Below are 12,931 nucleotides of genomic sequence, written 5' to 3'. Positions count from 1 at the left end.
TGAAGCAGTTTTTGGTAGAAAAGTACTTCAGGCAGCGGTTTCAGTTTGAATCTTCTGTTTATGTTTTTCATTAAACTTTATTTTGGGTGTGGATTATTTTCAGCAGGAGTTGGCTGTCTTTATTTTATCCCTCCCTCTCTAGTGACTCTTGCGTGGAAAGATCCACATCTTGGGTAGTCATTATCCCATACGTCACTAGCTCATGGACTCTTGCTAATTACATGAAAGAAAACATAATTTATGTAAGAACTTACCTGATAAATTCATTTCTTTCATATTAGCAAGAGTCCATGAGGCCCGCCCTTTTTTGTGGTGGTTATGATTTTTTTGTATAAAGCACAATTATTCCAATTCCTTATTTTATATGCTTTCGCACTTTTTTCTTATCACCCCCCTTCTTGGCTATCCGTTAAACTGATTTGTGGGTGTGGTGAGGGGTGTATTTGTAGGCATTTTGAGGTTTGGGAAACTTTGCCCCTCCTGGTAGGAATGTATATCCCATACGTCACTAGCTCATGGACTCTTGCTAATATGAAAGAAATGAATTTATCAGGTAAGTTCTTACATAAATTATGTTTTTAATGTTCTTTGAATTGAACTTTAGATCACATGTTATTAGAGCTTACACACTCTACATTTTTTTTATTTTATCTTGAATGTATGTATTTTACTATGTATGTTTCATCTAATATAATTCTTCAAAAGGGTGTATCTTTGCACTTGCTTAGTGCAAATGAACCTTGTGTATGTCTGGGGTCCTTAAAGGTATCAGTGTCACCCAGAGGCAAAATTAGTTTTTGTGATGCCATAAGCACTGATGAATCTTATGAGTCTTGAACCTTAATTCCACCAATGGGCTATATAACAAGTGGAGTGAAAAAATATTAGAGCTTTTATACGTTATCTTTTATCACTCGAGCATCTGTCTAATGCACAGTAACATCTGCTTGCCGGATAGCGCAAGTGCTCGCAATCCCTCATATAATAGATTTCGATGGGGACATGCAGTAAAATTCATGTCGGATATCTCTTGAGCACTAAGCCAAGGGTGCACTAAGCATTAATTTGTTACAAAATGAATAGGAATATCATAGTAAATTGTTCTCCCTTAATCTTGCTGACCTAGGTGCGGGCTTAGTTATCTAGGCCAACATTTGCCCTAGGTATCACCCCAGTCTAGTCCCTGTCGTAGATTAGAAGCACTGAGGAAATAAGATATTTGTTTAGGCTTTGAAGCATAATAATTGAATACGATGACTTCTAGATAGTGGTAAAGGATTTAGCAGCATTTTCTTTTAAAAGCAATTTGCTACATTGGTATGATCAAGTACATTAAACAAATCAAGATGTCATGAAATATAAATATAATAAAAATATTATGACCTCAAAAATAAATTTCTAAAATATTCTTCTTTTAAAAGTTATTGTTTCTTAAACAGTAACATGTTTGTTTCTTTCAGTATGTTTTAGAGTACTGTGAATGTGCTCATAGCAGTGGTTCCCCATGTGGCTAATCTAGGTTTATTGGACACACTATGTTGCTGAAACAATACAAACCATATGCAATGATTTTATGGAAAAGCAACATCCAAAGAGTATATTTTAAAAAAAAATCTGAAGTAATTAGGAAAAGAATAAGAAAAGTAAGATTTGTGTCTCACTGGAGAATTTTGTCAACTGTTAGTGATACTGTTGTGATTGCGAAGATATGCTTTATGTAGCAGGTAAGGTAAAAATTTCCTTCTTAATACAGGGAGAGCCCACAGCTGCATTCCTTTCCTTACTTGTGGGAAATACTGAACCTGGCCACCAGGAGGAGGCAAAGACACCCCAACCAAAGGCTTAAATACCTCCCCCACTTCCCTCATCCCCCAGTCATTATTTGCCTTTCATCACAGGAGGATGGCAGAGAAGTGTCGGAAGATTCGGAGTAGTCTCTTATGGAGGGTAGTACTCTTCGCTATGGGACTTGAGTTTTAAGTAGTCTTGTCAGCCTCTCAGTGAGAGCATTGACGAAAGTTAGAGTCTGGAGATGCAGGGAGAGTCTTTCTGCAAAACCATCCAGACTCATATTAAAAGCTCCTTAAGCAATCAGCGTTGACTAGTTTCGCTGCCTGCTTTCTTCACTCAAGTCCATGTCAGAAGCGTTGCTACAATCTGTCAAACTTGAAGAACTGTGTTACTGTTCCACAGCATAGATTCCGGTAAGATCGTTTCATTTTTTACACATATTGCAAACGCTAGAAGACAGGGTCACAGTGTGGCTTCTTTTCTCAATATGGAATCAAGGGTTAATATCTCCTGAGGGGGATTATGAACAGTTGGGTTTAATCATATATGCTTTATTCGATTTTATGCTGCTTTATGTGTAAGATGTTTATGGGCTCCTAGGCTGAGATGGAACATACAGGTTTCACTTTCACTTTGAAGGTTGCGCAGCTTAAAAGCTTGGCGTACTTTCTCTCATAGCAGGGACGGTCCTGCATTGAGCACCATGTGAACGGAATGGTCGGGGCTTCCATTTCCTTCCTCTTGACCGAGTAACTATGGAGAGAAGTTTTATCTCTGTTCTGCTTGGGTCAAAGGAGGTGGTGAGTGCCTCAGCCATTGGGGTATAAAGGTGCAGTTTTTTTTATTTAAAATAAAGTTGTTTTTTTTCTGTAGTCCTCCGCATATTGTACTTTAGCTATGGAGGATTCTGATTCATTAGAGGGTTCTCCCTCTATTTCAAAGAGTATTGCCTGTTTATATTGTGAGAGAGCTCTGGAATATCCACCTTCTCAATTATGTTCCATATGCCTTTATAAGGGGAATATATCAAATAAGGTTGACATGTTTGATACCACTGAGCCGCCCACCTCTGAGGAGTCCTCTTCCAGTGATGTTCACACCCTACATGCATCTTTTTATACACATGCAGCTTCCCTTTGCACTGCTAATCCTCCATCTAGAGGGGGCCTTTTTTCACCAGACGTTACTGAGCAGTTTCATACAGCGGTGTCTGCGACCATTAGTGTTTTCCCTCACACTGCTAAGCGCAAGCGAAAGGTTAAATCTTGCACTCCTGCTCAGGTGGCATCATGTAATTTGTCGGATATATCTGATCAGTTATCCGAGGATGAGGTTCTCTCTGAATCTTCAAAGTATAAACTTTCAGGGTTGGAGTCTGCTGCCTATAATCCTCCGCCTGTGGAGGATCCAGTTTTTTTGATTTAGGACAGAATGTTTACACTTTCTACTAAAGGAGGTTTTGACTACATTAGAGGTTCCAAAGGCTGAGCTGCCAGATGAACCTCTGGATCCTAAATTTAATGGCAATCATTATTAAGGAAGAGTGGGATAGGATTAGATTCCCCTTTCCGCTCTCTGCCTTTTAAGGATCCCGGTTCGGGACTCTCTATGAGGGTGGTATTTCTTTTTCCCATCCCTACTTGGTTGGCGCTATTTTACACTTGCCACACGTAATACTAGCCAGTGTGAGGATAGTTTGTCATTCGCCGCAGTTGCTGGAGCGGCTACGGCTAAGACTTCAGGTTTTCTGTTCAGGCCCGTAAGGTTCAGGAATGTGCAGGATCCTTGGGTCCTGGAGGTCATAGCTCAGGGTTACAAGATAGGTTTCAAATCTCATCCACCCAGGGGCAGATTCTTCCTCGCAACCTGTCTCAAGACTAGGAAAGAGGGAAGCCTTTCTGGAGTGCGTAAAGGTATCTGTCCTCCTTTGGAGTCATTGTCCCAGTGCCTATCGTGGTCCCAAAGAAGGAGGGATCTTTCCGTCCAGTTCTGGACCTAAAGTGCTTAAACAAATTTCTAAATGTCCCCTTGTCAAGATGGAGACAATAAGGTCCATCCTTCCCTTAATTCAGAAAGGGCAGTTTATGACCTCTATAGATCCCAAGGAGGCATTACTTCACCTTCCAATCCACAGGGAACACTTCCAGTTCCTCAGGTTTGCGTTCCTGGACAAGCACTTCCTGTTAATTGCACTTCTATTTGGCACAGCTACTGCTCCAAAAATTTTTACGAAGGTTTTTAGGGCTCTTCTAGCAGTCGCCAGAAACTGGACCATCGTTTTGTCTAATGGAAGACCATTCGGAATCTCTCCTCTCTTTTACGATCCCACGGAGGGAAGATAAATAGAGAAAGGAGTGATCTTATTCCACCCCCAAGGTGGAATTCCTGGGCACGATAATAGATTCCATTGTCATGGGAATATTTCTAACAGACCAGAGAAGTTGCAAGATAGCTTCAACATGTCTTGCCCTCCAGACCTCCTTAGGGCCATCTGTGGCTCAGTGTATGGTGGTGATTGGTCTCATGGTGTCCAACATGGACATTGTTCTCTTTGCCAGGTTCCACCTCAGGCCATTGTGACTGTACATGCTGAGGCAGTGGAATGGCAATTATTTGGATCTGTCTAAACAGATTTCTCTTGACACCCGGTCGAGAGAATCGCTCTCTTGGTAGCTCTGTCCGTATCACCTGTCCGTATCACCTGTCCAGAGGGACATCCTTTTTAAGACCATCCTGGGTGACTGACTACGGACGCGTTTGTCATGATGGGGAAGCTGTTTGGGGCGCCAAGAAGGCGCAGGGTCTGTGACCTTCAGCAATAATCAATGCGCTGAAGGCTTGGCCCCTACTGGGTTCGTCCCAATTTATCTGATTCCAATCAGACAATTTAACCTCGGTGGCTTACATCAACCATCAGGGGGGAACGAGAAGCTCCCTAGCAATAAGGGAAGTATCTCAGATTCTGGAGTGGGTGGAGACCCACAACTGTTGGCTGTCAGCGATCCACATTCCGGGTGTAGCCATCTGGGAAGCAAAGTTCTATCTTCAGGCTACAAAGGAATTTAGACAAACTTTTTCTCTGTTTGTTTTCTGGGAAGCATAGAGGTCAGAGGGCCTCTTCGACTTCCTTATATTTTTGGTTGAGGAGCATCATCCACTTAGAATATGAGTCAGTGGGTTTTAAGTCTCCTCAGAGGATTACGGCTCATTCTACGAGAGCTGTGGCTTACTCTTGGGTCTTCAAAAATTAGGCTTCTATGGATCAGATTTGTGAGGCGGATACCAGGTCCTCCTTACATACTTTTTCCAAATTTTACAAGTTTGATGTTTTTGCTTCTGCTGAAGCAGCCTTCAGGAGAAAAGTTTTGCAGGTTGTGGTGCCCTCAGATTAGGGTTCGCTTCTCTTTTTAACCCTCCTGTTAGCATTCAGTGTCCTCTGGAGCTTGGGTATAATTTCCCACAAGTAAGGAATGCAGCTGTGGACTCTCCCTGTATTAAGAAGGAAAGCATAAATTGTGCTTACCAGATAATTTCCTTTCCTTATGTACAGGGAGAGTCCACAGCTCCCGCTCGTTTTCTCCGATGGGCGGCCCTAAATTTTAATTTATTCTTCTGGCACCTTTTTCACCCTGATATTTCTCCTACTGTTCCTTGTTCCCTCTGCATTTGTCTTTGCCTCCTCCCGGTGGCCAGGTTCAGTATTTCCCACAAGTAAGGAATGGAGCTGTGAACTCTCCCTGTACAGAAGGAAAGGAAATTATCTGGTAAGCATAATTTATGTTTTCTGACAATAAACCCTTAGATACATATTTGTTTATTTTAACATAAAACATTAAAATGCCATTACTATGACTTCATTTTTAAGATATTCATTTTCACATTTTTGTTTTCAGCACTTGGACAGTAAGTGGATTTCTTCCTCCAAAGAGATAATTGCATTCCGCAAAGCGTTATTAAACCCAGTTACTGCCAGCCAGTTTCAAAAGTTTTTATCCCTCAAAGGAGACTTTTTGGAAAATGGATTGCTTTTCTGGCAAGAGGTTCAAAAATATAAGGTATAACACAAACAAATAATAATAACGGATTAATAATTATTATCTCAATGAATATTCACACCAAGAAAATAACCATATGCTCATATACCTTGACAGTAATCTAGTGTTCTGCTATAAGATTGCAAAACAAACTAAATGACATTCAGACCAGTATCACAACCAGTTCAGAGAGATCCTTAGTAACTAAATATTTTTTCAAGTTCATGTGCTTAGTCTGAATATTTGAGCATAATTCACATAGATATCAATGTCACATGTAACAACAATGGAATGAGCTGTGAATGATAGTCTGATAACTGAGAAATCAGTAGTAATGGAGATTCACAATATTGGGTTTGCATTTAGACAGAGAACCAGTAAAAGTTTAGTCTCTAACATAGATTTTTAGGAAGTAGACGCTAATCTATCAAATTTTTTAAAAGACAGGTATTGACACCACTTAAAAGAGAAAAGGAAAAGACTTGGTTATAACCAGCCAGGAAGTTGTATTGGAACCCAGATGAGCCTGTTAGTTTATCAAGTAAGGAAGTGAAGACTGAGAAGAGTAGAACATAAAAGACAGGTCTGTGAGATAATCCAACAAATACTGGAAGTGGAGATGGAGTAGTAGGGAGATTATTGAAGGCATGGTCATCAAGATGCTGCAGGACTGGGATTGTAGGGTTTCTTTGACTTCATTAGAAGGGTGTTTACAAATAAGTAGACAAGGTAAAGAATGGGCACTTAAATAACAGAGAGTATAGTTACACACAGTTGAGTGAGGAGATGCTAATTATCAAAGCAACTTAGTAGTTTATGAAAGTGATTTAAGGTTATTGTTTAGTACATTCATGTGGGTGTTTTGAGGTGTTGATGAATCCCTTTAACATTGTGTTGATTAGAATGACACAAATGCTTATTTTACAATGTTTTTTCAGGACCTCTGTCATTCTCACTGTGATGATTTCACCATCCAGAACAAGATCACAGCTATTATCAACTGCTTTATCAACTCGTCTATTCCTCCAGCATTGCAGATAGACATCCCACCAGAGCAGGCGGAGAAGATCTTGGAAAAACGAAGGGATTTAGGACCCTATGTATTCCGTGAGGCACAAGTAAGTGGTTATGGTAATATTCTGATATATTAAAAGCAGTTACACATCGGTGCCTTCTTTTTTTATATATCATTATGAAAATTAAAGGAAGTATAAACTTATCATAGTATCTGTGGGAAATGTCTCTGATCTCCCTATAACATATATTTATTTGTATAACCTATAAGTAACATGCACCTAGATTACAAGTTTTGCACTATAGAGGGTGCGAAACGAACGCACCCTCCATAGCACTGCCATTACAAGTTTTCAAAAAGCCTCCTTGTGCGTCTGATATGGTTGCGATGAGCTCCATGCCGCACAAAATCCAAAGGCTGCTTTGTCGTGCTCGTGCACGCTTTCCCCATAGACATCAATGGGGAAAGCGTGTTAGAAAAAAACCTAACACCTGAAGCGCGGAATGGCGATCGCCGTAACATAACCCCATTGATGTCTATGGAGAAAAAAAGTTACGTTTAAACCTAACACCCTAATCTGCCACCCCCGACATCGCATGGTTGTCAAAGAGCTAGTAATTCCAATGTATGAGAAAACTAACTTGTGTGTCAAAACCACCCAATATAAAAGTGTTATGCTTGATCACATGGAATTATTATTAGTTCTTAGTGTCATACATTTATATGTGGCTATGTTACTGTTTACTTTATACACTCCAGGTAGTGTATCATAGCCACCCCTGAACAGCTACAATTGTCTGTTGTGTTGGACATGTGATGCCTTTATAGGCTAATACATTTCTGTTCCTATATCTACTTAAATAGTTAGAGCAAAATTGATCTAATCAATATGTGGTGAAGTGATTCACCTCAATGTCTCATTTCTACTCAGTATGTGTCCCTGTTCGTTTAATCTGCTCTAGGTTGTATATCACAGCCTCCAGAGAACGATTATAGTAGTATATGGCACTACACATATAAAGCCTTGGTAAGTAAATACAGTGCGCTGCTCGGTCTTTAATATAAATTAGGGCTAAATTAATCTAATTTATATGAAGGGAATGATTCCAACAAGTTTCAAATCTCAGCATGCATTATGCAGTGAGAGCCACACCATTACAATGTAATCATAACCATTGCATCCAGATAACGCTTCGCTGCTAAATGAGCGAACTTCAGAGGAGTATTGTTTGATAAGCTAGTAGCTTCCTTGAGTATATATGACACCACTAAATCAATTGCACTTACACAATATTATGTGTGTAGGTTATTCCATTATGTAGGATTAATTAAGTATGCATTGCTATGAGCATATGTGACACTAGGTTTAGTACCCTGCTCAGAACTGTATCTATCGTAACACCACAATGTAAACCAGACAGTTTTGCGCTAAATATAGAGCAGTATATAGCCTCTGAGAGTTCTAATTTTAATTTTATGTGTGTATGTTTCTCCAACATAAGTGTGTCCGGTCCACGGCGTCATCCTTACTTGTGGGATATTCTCTTCCCCAACAGGAAATGGCAAAGAGCCCAGCAAAGCTGGTCACATGATCCCTCCTAGGCTCCGCCTTCCCCAGTCATTCTCTTTGCCGTTGCACAGGCAACATCTCCACGGAGATGGCTAAGAGTTTTTTGGTGTTTAAATGTAGTTTTTATTCTTCAATCAAGAGTTTGTTATTTTAAAATAGTGCTGGTATGTACTATTTACTCTGAAACAGAAAGGAGATGAAGATTTCTGTTTGTAAGAGGAAAATGATTTTAGCAACCGTTACTAAAATCGATGGCTGTTTCCACACAGGGCTGTTGAGATGAATTAACTTCAGTTGGGGGAAACAGTGAGCAGACTTTTGCTGCTTGAGGTATGACACATTTCTAACAAGACTTGGTAATGCTGGAAGCTGTCATTTTCCCTATGGGATCCGGTAAGCCATTTTCTTAATTTTTAATATAAGAATAAAGGGCTTCACAAGGGCTTTAAAGACTGGTAGACATTTTTCTGGGCTAAAACGATTACTTTATAAGCATATTTAATGGTTTATAACTTTGGAGAGTTATTTTAATCTTGGGAATTCTGTTAAAAAAAACGGCAGGCACTGTATTGGACACCTTTTTCACTGGGGGCCTTTTCTAGTCATAGGCAGAGCCTCATTTTCGCGCCACTAATGCGCAGTTGTTTTTGAGAAGCAAGGCATGCAGATGCATGTGTGAGGAGCTCAGATCCACTGAAAAAGCTTATTGAAGGCGTCATTTGGTATCGTATTCCCCTCTGGGCTTGGTTGGGTCTCAGCAAAGCAGATACCAGGGACTGTATAGGGGTTAAATGTAAAAACGGCTCCGGTTCCGTTATTTTAAGAGTTACAGCTTTCAAATTTGGTGTGCAATACTTTTAAGACACTGTGGTGAAATTTTGGTGAATTTTGAACAATTCCTTCATACTTTTTCGCATATTCAGTAATAAAGTGTGTTCAGTTTAAAATTTAAAGAGACAGTAACGGTTTTATTTTAAAACGTTTTTTTGTGCTTTGTTATTAAGTTTATGCCTATTAACATGTCTGAACTATCAGATAGACGATGTTCTGTTTGTTCGGAAGCCAAGGTTCCTCTCCATTTAAATATATGTGATGAATGTGACAAACAAAGTAGGGACAATGATGCCACTGATAATGATTCCTTAAGTGAGGGGAGTAAACATGGTACTGCATCATCTCCTTCCATGTCTACACCAGTCTTGCCCACTCAGGAGGTCCCTAGTGCATCTAGTGCGCCAATCCTCCTTACTATGCAACAATTAACGGCTGTAATGGATAATTCTATTAAAAACATTTTAGCCAAAATGCCCACTTATCAGCGAAAGCGTGACTACTCTGTTTTAGATACTGAAGAGCATGAGGACGCTGATGATAATGGTTCTGACATGCCCTTACACCAGTCTGAAGGGGCCAGGGAGGTTTTGTCTGAGGGAGAAATTTCAGATTCAGGAAAAATTTCTCAACAAGCTGAACCTGACGTTATTACATTCAAATTTAAATTGGAACATCTCCGCGCTCTGCTTAAGGAGGTGTTATCTACTCTGGATGATTGTGACAATTTGGTCATTCCAGAGAAATTATGTAAGATGGACAAGTTCCTAGAGGTCCCGGTGCCCCCCGAAGCTTTTCCTATACCCAAGCGGGTGGCGGACATTGTAAATAAAGAATGGGAAAGGCCCGGCATACCTTTTGTCCCTCCCCCTATATTTAAGAAATTATTTCCTATGGTCGACCCCAGGAAGGACTTATGGCAGACAGTCCCCAAGGTCGAGGGGGCGGTTTCTACTCTAAACAAACGCACCACTATCCCTATAGAAGATAGTTGTGCTTTCAAAGATCCTATGGATAAAAAATTAGAGGGTTTGCTTAAAAAGATGTTTGTTCAGCAAGGTTACCTTCTACAACCAATTTCATGCATTGTTCCTGTCACTACAGCAGCGTGTTTCTGGTTCGAAGAACTAGAAAAGTCGCTCAATAAAGCATCTTCTTATGAGGAGGTTATGGACAGAGTTCAAGCACTTAAATTGGCTAACTCTTTTACCTTAGACGCCACTTTGCAATTAGCTAGATTAGCGGCGAAAAATTCAGGTTTTGCTATTGTGGCGCGCAGAGCGCTTTGGCTAAAGTCTTGGTCAGCGGATGTGTCCTCCAAGAACAGATTGCTTAACATCCCTTTCAAGGGGAAAACGCTGTTTGGCCCTGACTTGAAAGAGATTATTTCAGATATCACCGGGGGAAAGGGCCACGCCCTTCCTCAGGATAGGTCTTTTAAGGCTAAAAATAAAACAAATTTTCGTCCCTTTCGCAGAAACGGACCAGCCTCAAATTCTACATCCTCTAAGCAAGAGGGTAATTCTTCTCAAACCAAGCCAGCCTGGAGACCGATGCAAGGCTGGAACAAAGGTAAGCAGGCCAAGAAGCCTGCTACCGCTACCAAAACAGCATGAGATGCTGGCCCCCGATCCGGGACCGGATCTGGTGGGGGGCAGACTCTCTCTCTTCGCTCAGGCTTGGGCAAGAGATGTTCAGGATCCTTGGGCGCTAGAAATAGTTTCTCAAGGTTATCTCCTGGAATTCAAGGAACTACCCCCAAGGGGAAGGTTCCACAGGTCTCAATTGTCTTCAGACCAAATAAAAAGACAGGCATTCTTACATTGTGTAGAAGACCTGTTAAAAATGGGAGTGATTCATCCTGTTCCATTAAGAGAACAAGGGATGGGGTTTTACTCCAATCTGTTCATAGTTCCCAAAAAAGAGGGAACATTCAGGCCAATTTTGGATCTCAAGATCCTAAACAAATTTCTCAGGGTTCCATCGTTCAAAATGGAAACCATTCGGACAATTTTTCCTACCATCCAGGAAGGTCAATTCATGACCACGGTGGATTTAAAGGATGCGTATCTACATATTCCTATCCACAAGGAACATCATCGGTTCCTAAGATTCGCCTTTCTGGACAAGCATTACCAGTTTGTGGCACTTCCATTCGGATTAGCCACTGCTCCAAGAATTTTCACAAAGGTACTAGGGTCCCTTCTAGCGGTGCTAAGGCCAAGGGGCATTGCAGTAGTACCTTACTTGGACGACATTCTAATTCAAGCGTCGTCTCTGCCACAAGCAAAGGCTCATACGGACATTGTCCTAGCCTTTCTCAGGTCTCACGGGTGGAAAGTGAACGTCGAAAAAAGTTTTCTATTCCCGTCAACAAGAGTTCCCTTCTTGGGAACAATAATAGACTTCTTAGAAATGAAGATTTTTCTGACAGAGGCCAGAAAATCAAAACTTCTAAGCTCTTGTCAAGTACTTCATTCTGTTCTTCTTCCTTCCATAGCACAGTGCATGGAAGTAATAGGTTTGATGGTTGCGGCAATGGACATAGTTCCTTTTGCGCGGATTCATCTAAGACCATTACAACTGTGCATGCTCAGACAGTGGAATGGGGATTATACAGACTTGTCCCCGACGATCCAAGTAGATCAGAGGACCAGAGATTCACTCCGTTGGTGGCTGACCCTGGACAACCTGTCTCAAGGGATGAGCTTCCGCAGACCAGAGTGGGTCATTGTCACGACCGACGCCAGTCTGGTGGGCTGGGGCGCTGTCTGGGAATCCCTGAAAGCTCAGGGTCTATGGTCTCGGGAAGAATCTCTTCTCCCGATAAACATTCTGGAACTGAGAGTGATATTCAATGCTCTCAAGGCTTGGCCTCAACTAGCAAAGGCCAAATTCATAAGGTTTCAATCAGACAACATGACGACTGTTGCATATATCAACCATCAGGGGGGAACAAGGAGTTCCCTGGCGATGGAAGAAGTGACCAAAGTAATTCAATGGGCGGAGATTCACTCCTGCCACTTGTCTGCAATCCACATCCCAGGAGTGGAAAATTGGGAAGCGGATTTTCTGAGTCGTCAGACATTTCATCCGGGGGAGTGGGAACTCCATCCGGAAATCTTTGCCCACATAACTCAATTATGGGGCATTCCAGACATGGATCTGATGGCGTCTCGTCAGAACTTCAAGGTTCCTTGCTACGGGTCCAGATCCAGGGATCCCAAGGCGACTCTAGTAGATGCACTAGTAGCGCCCTGGACCTTCAAACTAGCTTATGTATTCCCACCGTTTCCTCTCATTCCCAGGCTGGTAGCCAGGATCAATCAGGAGAGGGCCTCAGTGATCTTGATAGCTCCTGCGTGGCCACGCAGAACTTGGTATGCAGACCTGGTGAATATGTCATCGGCTCCACCATGGAAGCTACCTTTGAGACGGGACCTTCTTGTTCAAGGTCCGTTCGAACATCCGAATCTGGCCTCACTCCAACTGACTGCTTGGAGATTGAACGCTTGATTTTATCAAAGCGTGGGTTCTCAGATTCTGTCATTGATACTCTTATTCAGGCTAGAAAGCCTGTAACTAGAAAAATTTACCATAAAGTATGGAAGAAATATATCTGTTGGTGCGAATCGAAAGGATTCCCATGGAACAGGATAAAAATTCCTAAGATTCTATCCTTTCTACAAG

At 41.4% G+C, this 12,931-nt stretch overlaps 1 protein-coding gene across 1 annotated transcript in view; it reads left to right on the top strand.

The window, feature by feature from the left end:
* The window catches only part of RGS22 (regulator of G protein signaling 22), a 354,545-nt gene that overhangs the window by 200,375 nt on the left and 141,239 nt on the right, over window positions 1-12,931 (top strand). The window contains exons 20-21 of the mRNA XM_053715916.1: window positions 5,685-5,846; window positions 6,764-6,943. Coding sequence (XP_053571891.1) covers window positions 5,685-5,846; window positions 6,764-6,943 — 342 coding nt within the window. The remainder of the gene's footprint in view (window positions 1-5,684; window positions 5,847-6,763; window positions 6,944-12,931) is intronic.

The sequence above is a fragment of the Bombina bombina genome, chromosome 5 (genome assembly GCF_027579735.1).
Source record: "Bombina bombina isolate aBomBom1 chromosome 5, aBomBom1.pri, whole genome shotgun sequence".
Classification (NCBI taxonomy): domain Eukaryota; kingdom Metazoa; phylum Chordata; class Amphibia; order Anura; family Bombinatoridae; genus Bombina; species Bombina bombina.
The sequence above is the reverse complement of the archived record's forward strand: the minus strand, read 5'-3'. Positions and strand labels throughout refer to the sequence as shown.